Source organism: Sceloporus undulatus, chromosome 2 (assembly GCF_019175285.1).
Source record: "Sceloporus undulatus isolate JIND9_A2432 ecotype Alabama chromosome 2, SceUnd_v1.1, whole genome shotgun sequence".
NCBI lineage: Eukaryota > Metazoa > Chordata > Lepidosauria > Squamata > Phrynosomatidae > Sceloporus > Sceloporus undulatus.
The window spans coordinates 312,063,706-312,078,881 of NC_056523.1; the positions used below are offsets into that span (position 1 = coordinate 312,063,706).

The 15,176-nt window shown below is 41.2% G+C and overlaps 1 protein-coding gene across 1 annotated transcript in view; it reads left to right on the forward strand.

The window, feature by feature from the left end:
- PDZD2 (PDZ domain containing 2) overlaps positions 1-15,176 on the forward strand; it is a 403,520-nt gene that overhangs the window by 346,604 nt on the left and 41,740 nt on the right. The window contains exon 17 of the mRNA XM_042447846.1: positions 6,623-6,767. Within this exon, the coding sequence (XP_042303780.1) occupies positions 6,623-6,767 (145 nt within the window). The remainder of the gene's footprint in view (positions 1-6,622; positions 6,768-15,176) is intronic.

Consider the following 15,176-nt stretch of genomic DNA (forward strand, 5'->3'; position numbering starts at 1 on the left):
CCGACGGTGGAACTATTTGCTTCCCCCAGCAATGCCCAACTGAACAAATACTGCTCACGGGTTCGTGCACCCGGCTCTCTGGGAAATGCTTTCCAATTTCAATGGACAAACCACTTCCTTTATGCATTTCCCCCCTTTCCACTAGTGACCAGAGTACTAGCAAAAATGTGGATAGATTCCACGAATGCAATCCTGATCACCCCGTGGTGGCCCAGACAACCATGGTTTGCCCCTCTGCTTCAACGGGCCCGGGATCATCTTCGCCTAGAGCACCGGACCGATCTACTTTCCCTACACGACGGGCAAGTTCACCATCCAGAGATGCAGTCGCTCCCATTGGTGGCATGGAGGATTCGATCCTGACCTCGCTCCCGCCAGGCGTACAGGAAATAATCAAAGCAGCTCAGAGACCGTCTACCCAAAGTTCCGATGCTTACAAATGGGACAAGTTCCTTGCCTTTTTACAGACCAAGGAAATCCCACCATCCCGTGTTTCCATCCCGGCAGTCCTGGACTTCCTCATGACTCTGGCTGAGGCAGGTCTCTCCTTGAGTTCTATTAAATGCTACCTGTCTGCCATCTCTTCCCACTATTTGTTTCGGGACAAACCCTCCTTATTTAGGGACCCTCTTATAAAGAGGTTCCTTAAGGGATTTAATAATTTGCACCCGCCGGTCCTTGACCCCCTGCCGCAGTGGAATCTAAACACTGTTCTGGCTCGTCTAGTCTCCAAGCCCTTTGAACCCCTAGCTACCACGGACCTTAGACTTCTTACTTGGAAGACAGCCTTTCTGGTAGCTATAACATCAGCCCGACGTGCTGGTGAGTTGTGTGCCCTTCGAATGGACCAACCCTTTGTCCGTTTCCACAAAGACAAGGTGGTTCTCCGTACTGACATTACTTTTTTGCCAAAGGTGGTGTCTGCTTTTCATATGAACCAGGACATTGCTTTGCCCACTCTGGCTCCTAACCCGACCACAGACTCTGAACGTCAGCTCCATGCCCTGGATGTCCGCAGGGCACTGGCATTTTACTTGGACAGAACATCTGCTTCCAGGCGTTCGGAGAGACTGTTTGTGTGCTACTCCGAAGCCAAGAAGGGGCTGCCAGTTTCACCGCAGAGGTTCTCCAAATGGGTGTCCAACACCATCCACCTCTGCTACGAACTGGCGGGTAAGCCCTTGCCAGGCCGGGTTAGAGCCCACGCAACCAGGGCGGTAGCAGCATCCTCGGCTTTTTTAACAGGGATCTCACTAGAGGATGTATGCAAAGCTGCTGTCTGGTCCCAGCCATCAACATTTATTAAACACTATAGGCTGGATGCCAGGGCCAGGCATGAAGCAGCTTTTGGGAGGGCAGTGTTACTCTCTGCCATGCACTAAATCCTGAAACCTTGGCACTGTCAATAAATTACACAGTTGTTTGGTTTACATACTTTATTGTTGATTGTTTCATTGTTTATTCTTGACACTCCCTCCTCCATTGACCACAGCTCGCTAGTCTAACCCATTTGTGTGATTCGCAGAGACCACGAAGAAGAAGGACAGGTTGCTCACCTGTAACTGTGTTTCTTCGAGTGGTCATCTGCGAATTCACACAAACCCACCCATCCTTCCCCTCAGTGTCTGCTCACTTTACAACGCTGTTAGTCGCGCTGTTTGCGGCTCATTCGGAACTGAAGAGGAGCGGGCCACCAGGGGCTTTATATACAGGATGGGCGGGGCTACCGCCAAAAAGTTGCAAAGATACTGCAGAAAGTTACATGACTTTCTGCCCAGAGATTCTAGAAGTTTCTGAGTTTGCTGCGCATGCGCAGAAATAACCCATTTGTGTGAATTCACAGATGACCACTCGAAGAAACACAGTTACAGGTGAGCAACCTGTCCTTCCTAGAGCTAAAGGCAGCAACGTTATCACTGCTCAGTTTTAAGGAACAGGTACAAATGAGACATGCCCTAATAACGACGGACAACATAACAGTACATGCATATTAATAATAATAATAATAAATTGTTCATTTATTAACCGCTTTTCCAATGATCAAAGCGGTGTACAGAAATTGTTAAAAACAGACAATAAAAACAGTAGAAACCACATCTTAAAAGTACATAATTAAAATAGATTAAATGCGACCAAAATTTAAAAACATCCAATGACATTATTAAAATCAAGAATCATAGATACTATACATCAATAGGGGAATATATTCTTAAACGGAATTAGGAGGGAAGGCTTGAAGGAAGAGATGAGTTTTTAAAGCCTTCTTAAAGGCTTCCACTGATCCACTAAGGCGGATCCCTTCAGGTAAGGCATTCCATAGAGAGGGCGCCATGGCCGAAAAGGCCCTTTGTTGAGTTGACGCCAATCTCACTTTAGGTTGGTTAAGAGACAGTTTTCCAGAAATTCTGAGTGTGCGGAGAGGATTATGCAGGGAGAGGCGTTCCCTCAAGTAACCCGGGCCCAAGCCATTTAGGGCTTTAAAGGTAATAACCAACACTTTGTACTGGGACCGGAAACAAATTGGCAGCCAGTGTAGAGATTTTAAAATAGGTGTTATATGATCAAATCTCGTTGTACCCGTAATTAGCCTGGCTCCTGCATTTTGTATCAGTTGAAGTTTCCGAACCTGATACAAAGGTAGCCCCATGTAGAGCGCATTGCAGAAATCCAAACGAGAGGTTACCAGTGCATGTACTACTTTTTCTAGGTCCCCTCGGTCCAGACAGGGACGCAACTGGCGTATCAGCCGAAGCTGATACCAGGCACTCCTGGCCATCGCATCTATTTGAGATGATAAACATAGCGGTGAATCCAGGAGTACTCCCAAACTACGTACTTTGTCCTTCAGGGGAAGTTTAATCCCATCAAGGACAGGATGACAAATTTCCCTGCCTGGGCCAGGCGAACCTATCATGAGTACCTCTGTTTTCTCTGGATTCAATCTGAGTTTGTTTTTCCTCATCCAACCCATTACTGACCCCAGGCAGGCATCCAGAGGAGAGATGCCATCCTTAGTCACTGTGTCAGTCGGAGACATGGAGAGATAGATCTGGGTGTCATCAGCGTACTGATAACACTGGGCTCCATGGCTCTGGATGATCTCTCCCAGCGGCTTCATGTAAATATTAAATAGCATGGGGGACAGAATGGCGCCTTTTCCGAGAGCAGCTGTCCCCCAGCTTCACCATCTGGAACCTTCCCGAGAGATAGGAGCGGACTCACTGGAGCGCAGTGCCCCCGATACCTAATTCTCCCAGGCGTTCCAGAAGGATACCATGGTCGATGGTATCGAAGGCCGCTGAGATGTCTAAGAGCACCAACAGAGTTATATCTCCTCTGTTGGTGGCCAGACGGAGGTCATCGACTAAGGCGACCATGGCAGTCTCAACTCCGTAGCCCGCCCTGAAACCAGTTTGAAATGGGTCAAGATAATGGTTTCATCCAAGACCGCCTGGAGCTGAAAAGCGACTGCCCTCTCAATCACCTTGCCCAAGAATGGTAACAGGGAGACAGGTCTATAATTGCTCATGGATAGGGGGTCAAGGGAAGGTTTCTTCCGCAAAGGCCTTACAATTGCCTGTTTCAAAGATGTTGGTACAGTACCTTCCCAAAGAGATGTATTTATTATTGGGTGAAGAGCAGATGTTATAACATCTCCTCCCTGTACGGTCAACCAAGAAGGGCAAGGGTCAAGGGGGCATACATAAACAAGCAAGGTGCTCTACAGTTTTACAGAAGATGGAGGAATAAAGGAAACAAATTTGGTGGTCGGAGCGGCATGTTTGCTCGGTAACAGCAATGTATTTAAAGGGAAAGTTGAATGTGACAGCAGACTACTTAAGTCGGCACCACATTCATCCAGGAGAATGGACATTACATATGGAAATTTTATTTTTTAGTTTTAACGGATATAATAATAGCTTTGCAAACAATCAATACAACCAACACAAAATGCATTTTAAGAGCCTTGAGGATCAGCAAAAAGAGTTTTACAGGAAGATGATTTTTCCGTGGATGGCAATAATATTCAGAGTCCAGGGTGTCATCTCAGTTAGTGAAACCAAATGCAGAGTGTCTCTCCAAAAGATGGTCCAAAACAAAGGGGAATTCAGTCCCTGGCACAATTAATGAGCCAGACTTTTTAAAAGTAAACAGAGCTTTATTGAAAGATCCAGAGTCAATAATTCACCAATTCGGCTTTTAAGCTGAGACTGCCAAACTCAGTCAAAATTGATATATTAAACCCCATTATCTATTGCTCCTCCCTTAGTCACAGGCTGTTTTTCTCAAGCCCCCCTTCCATCTTCTACCAGCTCTCACCAAGCTCCCTCTGCATATCAGGCCACTGAGCACAGACTCAAGGTCTTTGATAGCAGGTCATCTGTTTCCTCCAAGCCCCCCTCTACCCAAGCCTCATCTCTATTTCTACATATATATATATATATATATATATATAGAGAGAGAGAGAGAGAGAGAGAGGCCACTGCAAAGCATGCTAACCGTCATCATCCCTACCCTAAACATATTATATCTGTGAGAATCCCCAGTCTAACAGATGGGTTGGTGGTCCAATATTGTTCATGTTTTAATTAGCATATTCAATAAAAACAGATCAATCTTCAAAAAAAGTTTGTGTCTTCTTTTGTCCACTGCAAGACCTGAAGATGTGGGAGAGTTTTTCTAACAACCATGTGTCCCAAATCCTTGTCCACCAGTTGCTCAGTTGAACATCTCCTGTTTTCCAACATCACATGATTTCAGTTCTGGCCGCTGAGATGAGGAATGTGACAAGTTTGTGATTTTTCTGGTGGCTATTGTCCTTGCTGTAAATTGAAAGCATTAGAAGATCTGGGCAAAATCGTACCAATTGTTTCATGATTTAAAACATTCCAGAAAGCTCTAACCTTGGGACAATCCAACCATATTTGTAAATAGGAACAACCTCTCTAGTATTTTGGGGAGGTGTCTTTCACCATTTTTGATAATCTTATGGGTGTTAAATACCATCCCTCCCTCATCAATGCTGACCGTGATTTATGGGGGGGGGGTCCAAATGCATGACCAGGTGGTTTCAGAAATAAGTATGTTTAGATCAGATTGCCAAATTATACTTGCAGGTTGACTCTTGCCATAGGTGGACTGTTGGGACAGAGTCCATAATAAAATGTACTATGTGGAATTTCATAGCAACAGGTCAGCCACTCACCAGCCAGGGGTCATCAGCCAATCAAACGCTGGCTGGGGGGAATTTGAACATTCCGTTGACAGTTGATTTTGACAGTTGGCTGAGGATTCCATTACAGTCAGTTGACTTTGTGGCTTCATCTGTAGATAGATGTTGGACTGTGTAGATGTTTGTATATTGCTGTACATATTGGAACTTTGTATAAGAATAAAAGACGCATCTGAGAGACCTTTGTCTACAGTGTTCTCTTCGGTCATTCTGGAATGGGAGAGGTGATTCTCCAGCCCAAAAACTGCTGCCTACACTACAATCACGAAGGTGGCGATCCTGGCACCACACATAGCCGTGGTACCTCATCATGGACAGTGCTACATTACAATAACATGGACTGTATTAGATTTTTATATATAATGACTGCCCCACCTTTAGATCACATATGGAAATTTTCAACAACTTGAATCAATTGTTGGGACTTTTTGAGATAGACCTCTTTGCATCTCCACAGAATCACAGACTGAGCAGATATTACACATTAGAAAGGGACACATGTGCATAGGGCACAAATGGCCAAAGGGAATATTATTATGCATGGCCAAAGGGAACATTATATGCATCCCCACCAATCAAAATATTGCAGAAGGTTCTGAACAAGATACAGTTGGTAAAAGCACATGTGCTCCTCATAGATCTTTATTGGCCCATCTCTAATAAAAAATGGTTTCCATTTCTAATAAAAATGCTACTAAGGCAGCCCCCGTAACACTACCAGAACAATCCACACCCTCCTGGAAATCAATAGACATTTCTGGAAAGGGAAAGAAAAAAAAAATGAAGCAACAACAACACAGAGACAGGGCTAAGTAAGGAAACTGAAAAAGGGGAGTTGAGTCCAAACGAAAAATAGCAGAATAGAATAAGCACACCTGCCTCATAGTCAGTGTGTGGGGTAGAACTCAGCTTGAGTGGATTACCCTTCATCTTATGTACAATTTCTCATCCTCCACCATCAGCAGCACCATTTGAAATGTATAATCTGGGGCACAATGGACCTGAAATGGGACAGATGCGAATGAAATGGGATTAATTCATTTTAAATTACTGGTTATATCTTGGAAGTACAATAGCCTTCAGCCCATTCATCTCACTAGCTTAGTACTGTTGACAGTAACTGGCAGAAGTACTTTAGTCTTTCAGATATGTCTTTCTTTGCTCTTCCTGGGATGATTGGACCTGGGAACTCAGGCATGCAAAGCCAATGCCTCTGAGTTAAGACATTTGTTTTTTGGAGTGCAGACATAGTCCAAGTTATCTATCCCAAGAATGAATGTCACATTACTTGTCCCCAACATTTCTTCTGTAGCGCAGCAGATTGATAGACAGTCTTTATACATGTTTCATTTGATACTGCACCTGACTAAACAACTTCAATTTTAACAGGCAGCTAGAGGAAAGCTAGTTCCAGGAGATGAGATTGTCTTGATCAACAGTTTCCCAATAGATGGGTCTTCCTATGAAGAAGTCTGTGTATTTGTACAGGGCATTTCCGCATCTCTCACGCTGGACATACAGAAAGCTGTTCCTGGTAAGACATTTTCTTCTCCTTTTGTACTGTGATCTTTGAGCTGTGACTGGTTGGTGTTACACTGGTATGTTATATATGGCCTGAAATACACAGGCAAAAAGCTCCGGCTTTGGGCGGCATTTGAGGGTGTGGCGTCTAGATGATGCACACCCTGAATGAAGCCAGAAGCCTCACCAGCGTGGACTTGTCAGGCTGATGGCTACCTCACTCAACAAATGGCTGCTTTCTAGTGTTTAGGGAGCCAGCTCAGTCTTTCAACACACAACCACGTTCAGTGCCCATGTTTTTTTAAAATTAGAAACTATTTATTCTTTAGTCTAACATGGACATGAAACTATCCTTTAAACCTGTAAAATTCACAACTAGTTTCTGTTTTGCCAGATCTGAAGACACATGTATCTTCCAACTCTATGGCCCTATCATTCTAACTATAAAAATGCATATTCTACAATAAGCATTGCCCTGTGACTTCCACATTCACATTAACAAGACAAAACAATGCAGCCTGCAATTCAGAGATTACATGATTTCATGTGCTTGTCTGTATGCTGAGATCTTCAATAAAGGCTCTTGTACAGTTCTCTAACTATGGAGACTGCAGTGTGGTCTTCTGCAGCCAAAAGTATTTCCTCCTCCTCCTCCTCCTCCTTTTTTTTTACTTTATTCTGAATAATAATCTTACATACACTCAAACGTACAAACATATCAGCAATTGAATGAACAATATCATATGTCACCACCTATTAGTCTAGACTCAGCATTATTAAACTCTATGTTGAGTATTATTAAGTCAAATTGAATTGCTGGACCAGCGAAATCTTTCTTTTATTCAAATTCTTTCATACCTATCTATGATCCCTTCTATTATATATTTCCTTTCTTAACTCTGCTCTAACTTCCAACTTTCCCTACACCTATCTCCTGTTTTCACTTTCCTTCTATCTTGTCACTTTCCTTGTTCACCTCTGTAATAAAATGCTACCTATCTTTCTCCTAAATAACCTTTTCCAACCTTTTCTCACTTCAACACTTACTCTACACATCTCCTATGCTATATCTGGTCCTTTTCCTTATCTTATCTGAAATAAAATTAAGCTTGCATTCTGAGTGTTTCAACAATTGCTGTCTTCATACAAATAATTTCCACCACCTATTAGGTTTAATACTCTCTTATATCTTATTACTCGGGATTGATCCTGTTCAACAACTATAATATATAAGCAACACGAATAACTATAGTACCTCCTAATTACCTAAACTTAATAGGATTTTTGTAACTAAAAGACAAGTTTTTTGTGGTTTTTTCGGGCTATATGGCCATGTTCTAGAAGTGTTTCTTCCTGACGTTTCGCCAGCATCTGTGGCTGGCATTCTCTGAAGATGCCAGTCACAGATGCTGGCGAAACGTCAGGAAGAAACTCTTCTAGAACATGGACACATAGTCCCAAAAACCCACAAAAAACTATGGATGCCAGCCATGAAAGTCTTCGACTTCACAATAGACAAGTTGTTACCCATCTAAGCCTTTATCTATGTATCTCCTAAGACTAAAACAAACAAACAAACAAAAAAACCATTCCAAAATAAAAAAGAAAAGAAATCAAAACAAAACAGTAGACAATCTCATTAATAAGTCTCCCCATTTCTTCTTGATATACTCTAATGCTTTTTCCCATTCTTCTGATGCTATCTCCCAAGAGTCATTTTTCATCATACAAGAAAGTTTGTCCATCTGTATCAAATAATATAAATAGCTGATCCATTCTTCCACTTTTGGGGTGTCTTTGGTTCTCCATTTTAATTTTAATTTTTTGCATAAAGAAATCTAGCAACAGATATCATATACATCAGGATTTTACCATATTTTTTGTTCATAATGTCTTCAAACATTCCCAGTAGGATACCTTCCGGAGTTTTACTTAAATTAATTTCTAAAATTAGGTTTATTTCATCTTTCAGTGCCCATTTTAGAGGCTATTGGCTGGGAACAAACACTCTTCAGCTTCCAATGGAATTGAAAACCTGGGCAATGGCAGTGACAGAGATGATCTGATGCTCGCACTTGATGGCCTGGACAGTCCAGGGTTAAGGAGCCTTCCAAATGAGATGTAAAACATTTGACAAGGGACAGGAGTCTTGGCTAGCCTAGTCTCCCACCATTTATTTTGAAAGCTTTTTCTAGCCGTCACCATTTTGAGAACAATATTTGCCCTCTGCTGCAGCCTCCAGGTCTGAATTCCTCTCGGGGGATTTTGAGTGCTATCATAGTAGCCACCTCTTTCTACTCAACACTGGATCCTGTCCTACCTCAAAAGGATGGGGCGTATCCAGATGGTTTCCTCAGCATGCCTCTTCCACTGAGGAGGGAAATGTTTCCTGGACCTGCAGTGCCCAAGGAGCAAAACCCACCCAGAAGCAGTTCACCTATCTTATTTTATTTATTTTAATTCATATATGCCACCTTTCTTCCGGAAAGGGACCCAAGGTGGCTCACGGAAAAAGTCAGTTAAAAACTTTACAATAAAAATGTAAAAACTATTAAAATCATCTTACTAAAATAATATAAAATTGTATTAAACATACAAAAGTTTTTTTAAAACATTACTAGAGAATTTGGTTAGTTCTCAGGGTGCCCTTATGGCACTGAGCTCTAGCTTTGCACAATGGTGATTGCAGGCAGTCTGTTCTTCTTGGCAGAGAAAAGTATGGAAGTTTGGGGCAGGTTGAGTCTTTCCAACTCATAGAATCATAAAGTTGGAAGAGCCCACAAGGGCCATCCAGTCTAATCCCCCACCTTGCAGGAACTCTTAATCAAAGCATCCCCGACAGATAGCCATCCAGCCTCTACTTAAAGATCTCCAAAAAAGGAGACTCCACTACTCTTCAAGGGAGTGTGTTCCATTGTTGAACAGTTCTCATAGTCGGGAAGTTCCTCCTAAGGTTGAAGTTGAATCTCTTTTCCTGTAGCTTGCATCCACTGTTCTGGGTCCTATACTCTGGAGCAGCAGAAAACAAGCTTGCTCTATCCTCAGTAAGACACCGCTTCAAATACTTAAACCAGGTCCTCGTCCAAAAACTCTTAATTGTTAGACATGTTAGACAAAAGATGTGATAAATTGTGATAAACATGTTATGATCTGTGAGGAGAAAAGACAGGAAATCTCACCATTCCTCGATCCTGACCTCACTAGCCAGCATTTTCAAAGAAAGCTGGAGAGTTATCAGATCTCCTCTAAGCCTCTCAGTCAGTAAGAGACACATCCCATGGCAGTGTCACTATAAAATTAATTTTACCAGGCCTCCACTTCTTCACTGCCCTAGAAATGGAAGATGCAATAAATCCTTTGGGTGAGTGCTAATACTGTACTTAATTTCTGAGAAGGCTCATTGAGCTTGCCTCTTTTGGCATAAAGGAACAGGGTTGAAAGTAAAGAATTCTAGAACCCGTGAATTCATGCCTCCTTTAGTTCCTATCTCCCCATTTTTGGATAAGATGGCAGTAGCCTGTCAGCTTGGTAGGAGGTTAGATATTTTCAAGTAGCTGAAGTAGTTTTCTCCTTAGATATTTGATTTCAAGGTGCTCAAGTTACTCCGCCCTGTATTCAAGTTATAAATCAAAGACTTCCCCCAAGAGAAATTCTCACATAATTTATTTATCGTGCCAATGTTAATAAACAAATGGTACTCCCAATGTGGAACAGCACCCTCATAGATCTCTTGGCAGGAGACTTGCAGAGAGGAATCATTACAACTTTTCTTGGTCATGAGATCAGGAGCCACTGAGGGAGGAGAATACTGTTGACATTCTCAGCCTTGGGAACTCTCTTCTGTAGATCTTGTAGTTTATAATCTGTTCCTTTTATCAGAAGGTCCACTGATAACTGCTGTGAGTGCAGGGTTTTTCTGTATCTACCTGTTGGCTCACTGGTAGCTACAGGAGATTCTTATGATTCTATATTGTACCACACCATTAGATTGGACTTATTTTCTACAGGCTGTAAGCATGAGACAGATCCATGCACACCCTTATTGACCTATTGGCATCTCCAGGGGATTCTAGTTAACCTATATTTTATCTAAGGTTTTATTTTCTACAGTTCATCAGAACAAAGTGTTTCTGTCTTGCGTCTATTGAACCACCAGTGACTACAAGATAGTCCTGTTAACTTAACCATTGCATTTATCTCATTTTCTATAGGCACACAAGATAACCTAGTACAGTACTAATTAACTATTCCTGCTGAAATATTTTGGGGATTCTATGTATAAATAAAAGGAGAGTGCCAATTCCATATTGATTCTAATACTGTTAATTGCTTCATTTATTTTTACAAGAAGAAATTATACAGTTAAAACTAACCCCCCCCCCATTTCCCCCCATCACATTTCATTCTGACTGGTTGTCAAATTCATCAGTGTAATTTGGACAGGTTGGCCAATACTAAGGCCCCATGGGTTTTAACAAAATCTCTGGGCTATGAGCCAGATTATATTCTTTATAGTAAATTAGGGATTGGGAGGCGATTGAAACTCATAAAGTGTTTCCTCATTACCTAACAAGATGAGGGGGCTCAAAAACAAGCAAAACTAATGGTTGCGGCAGATCCAGTCAATGAAGAAGTAAATATGGAAATAATTGATATTATGAAAATTCTTATAGAGAACACACACAAAAAAGGAGATACTGTTTTTTGTAATTATCCAACAGTCATTCATGGTATTTCCCAAACTCCAAAGATACTGGCTAATGTAAAAATAAGTCATAATAAACAAACGGTAAAACCAAAGTATATAACAAAAACCAAATTTGACAAAGATATAATACAGATATAATTACCATTTCACAGATAAAGCTTTTTATCTGCCTTTATCCCCATACATATATGACTGAGAAAATTCCCACCATTTATGCAACTCCAGCCAAGTTAATGACAATCATTTCCAGGTGGTTTGATACCAAAGCTGCCAAGTCATTAAGAAAATAAATTAAAGGTACAAATCAGATATACCTACTATAAGTAAAATAAAGAAACAATATAAGAACATTCCTCTAGAAGATTAACTAGTATAAAATATATCAAACCCCTGCTAAGAGTCCCTGTAATCATGGCAGAGATGAGATTTTATAAATAGACTGATAAATTACGGTGATCATTTAAACCCATAGATGCAGTAAATTGTAATTTGTATATCCAAAAGCCTTCTCTTTGTAAGAGTCTATTGTGTAAAGAAAACCATTCAAATGGACAGTGCTGAACTCATGGATGTGCAGGTAGAGCAATCCATCACATGAGGGTTTTACCCTACATGCCAGCTGGCTAGGCAGGAGTCGAAGTTCAAAGTTTTTTTCAGTTATATCTGTTAAGACTCCCCCCGTCCCCTTAGTTTTTTACTACCTACCCTGCCAGCCAGTCGGGAAAACCTCTTCTAGTATTAGTCAGGGAAAACGGTCAAAAGGAAGAAAGAGGAGGTGGGTACTGAAACTAGGATAAAATTAGTGGAAAAAACACAGACACCAGAATGGATGATGGAAAAGGAGAGAGTAAAGGAAAAGAAATCCCAGATGACCGATGCCCAGCATGTCTCCGAGCAGGGCATGAAAGAAACCAATTACAAATCCATGTAACAGTTACTTTGTCTAGCCCACATTTCACTAGCTTGTTTGCAAGAATATCATGGGGAACCCTGTCAAAGGCCTTACTGAAATCAAGATATACTATATCCACAGCATTCCCTTCATCTACCAAGCTGGTGATTTTATCAAAGAAATAGATTAGATTTGTCTGGCATGACTTCTTTCTCTGAAACCCATGTTGACTTTTTGTGATTATGGCATTGCTTTCTAGATGTTCACAGACTTTCTGTTTAATGATCTGCTCTAGAATCTTTCCTGGTATTGATGTCAGACTAACTGGACGATAATTGTTGGGATCCTCTTTTTTCCCCTTTTTGAAGATGGGGACAACGTTTGCCCTCCTCCAGTCTGCTGGGATTTCTCCTGTTCTCCAGGAGTTCACAAAAGATTATTGCCAATGGCTCCGATATTACATTTGCCAGTTCTTTTAATACTCTTGGATGTAGTTCATCTCGTCCTGGAGACTTATATTCATTTAGATTAACCAGGCATTCCTGTACTATCTCTTTATTTATTTTGTGCTGAATTTCCCCTGTTCTGTCCTTGTTCCATTATCCTCAGGTTGAGCACCCTTTGCCTTTTCCGAGAAGACTGAGGCAAAGAAGGTGTTGAGGAATTCTGCCTTTTCTCTGTCCCCTGTTAGCATTTTGCCATCTTCTCCACAAAGTGGCCCTACTGTTTCCTTCTTCTTCCTTTTGCTGCGGACATATCCAAAAAAGCCCTTTTTATTATTCTTAACCTCTCTAGCAAACCTGAGTTCATTCCGCGCTTTAGCTTTTCTGACTTTACCCCTACACATGCCTGCTATTTCTTTGAATTCCTTTTTTGTGATTTCCCCCTTTTTCCATTATTATACATGTTCCGTTTCAAAACTTAGCTCAGTTGAAAGTTCCTTAGTCATCCATCCTGGTTTCTGAGACACCTCCATTTTTCTTTCTCAGGGGAACTGTTTGAATTGTGCCTTCAGTATCTCCCTTTGGAAAGTCTCATCCGTCCTGAACTCCCTTCTCTTTTAGTATTCTGACCACGGGATCACCCCTCAATACTTCTCTGAGTTGCTGTGAAATCCGCTTCCTAAAGTCTCTAGAATGTGTGTCTGACTCTGCCTGGCTTTTCCTTTCCATTGTATAACAAACTCCAGGAGAACATGGTCACTTCCACCTAAGGATCCCACCACTTGCACTCCATTAACTATATGATTGGGAAAGCTCCTGCCAATTCTCGTGAGATCTGATAATCAATTTCATTATAATGCATAGACATGGTACAATTTCTATTAAGTCTTAAAAATTGAGAAAAAGGGCATGTTTTTCCTTAAATGGCCTAGGCATCTCTATACCTTCAAGAAGCACACAGTCACTCTTCATCTCAATCTCATAAAACCGGAGAGTTTTATGAACTAAGATTCATTCTGACCTTAATTGCTTGCAGAAAATAATTTCTCCCTCTTCCACTCCAGGCCTGTACACCCTCCAGAACGAATTGGGCATGATATGGATATGCTAAGCACTTCAGACAGACTGAATCCTTTTGTGTTCCATTCCGTTCTACTGCTGAAGAATTTTTCAAATCCACAGTTTTATGGGAATATATCCTGCCAGCCTCTGACTCTCAGTGTTTTTTATACTTATTAGCTCATTACATTTGTAAAGCTTTCTTGCAAATGCTCGTCTCTACTAAAGATCTGGAAGTGTGCTGGAGGAGTACACCTGTTATATTCACACAAAATTAAAAATAAACAAGTAAAAGTCAATCAATACTGCCTTATCAAGATGTAGTTTCAAAGTGTAGCTCCAATCACAGCTCACCCTTAAGGTCATCTGGGTAGCTTGGGTATGTCCTATACCATGTGGATTCTTCTTTTCACCATCCTTAGAATGAAACATTGGATACTTATGGTGAAGATTCATTCTGCTTAGGTTGTGAGGAATCCACACACACACCACCCCTGAAGGGGATTACTTTTGTTTTCACTCTAGCTAATCCTGTTCAAAGAAGATTCCTTATTTTATTACCGTTTCCCCCAAAATAAGACATACCCATAAAAACAACCCATTGCGGGATTTCTAAGCATGTGCACAATATAAGCCATACCCCGAAAATAAGACATAGTGATAGGCCCGGCGCTGAACGGAAGGGGGCAGGAAGGGAGCGGAAAGATTGGGGCCAATGGTTATAAAGGAAATGCAGTCACAAGAAATTCAGGATGGAATTCCAGATTTGGAGAATTATGATGATATTCCAGAAGATGACCTAACTATATTTGAATAAATGTAGATTGTTGTACCAAATGTATGAAAAATAAGACATCACCTGAAAATAAGCCATAGTGTGTCATCTTGAGGAAAAATAAAAATAAGACAGTGTCTTATTTCTGAGGAGACACTGTATGTTTAGCTCTGGGTTATTCTTTCCTCTTTGTAGTCCTTTGGCCTTTCTCCTCTAGTTATTTAACTCTTTAGTTTGGTCATGAAGGGAACTAAAAGGAGGATACAGAGGAGGCAACATGCCAGCAAACTTTCGGTTATGTGATTGAATGCCTCTCTCTGGGTAGTAACGGATGTAACATGTGGATTCCTCCTTACAACCAACCCAGAATGGACCTTTAGAGTAAGTATGCAAAGTAAATATATATAAAAATTCAAATGGTTAACAACATTGATGTTATTAAAATAAGGTAGTATGGCGATTACTTGGCCTAGGTTGGATGGGCAAAAGCAAAAGCCATACTTGTGCATCATAACTGTAGTTTTCACAGTGTTTCAAGGATAGAA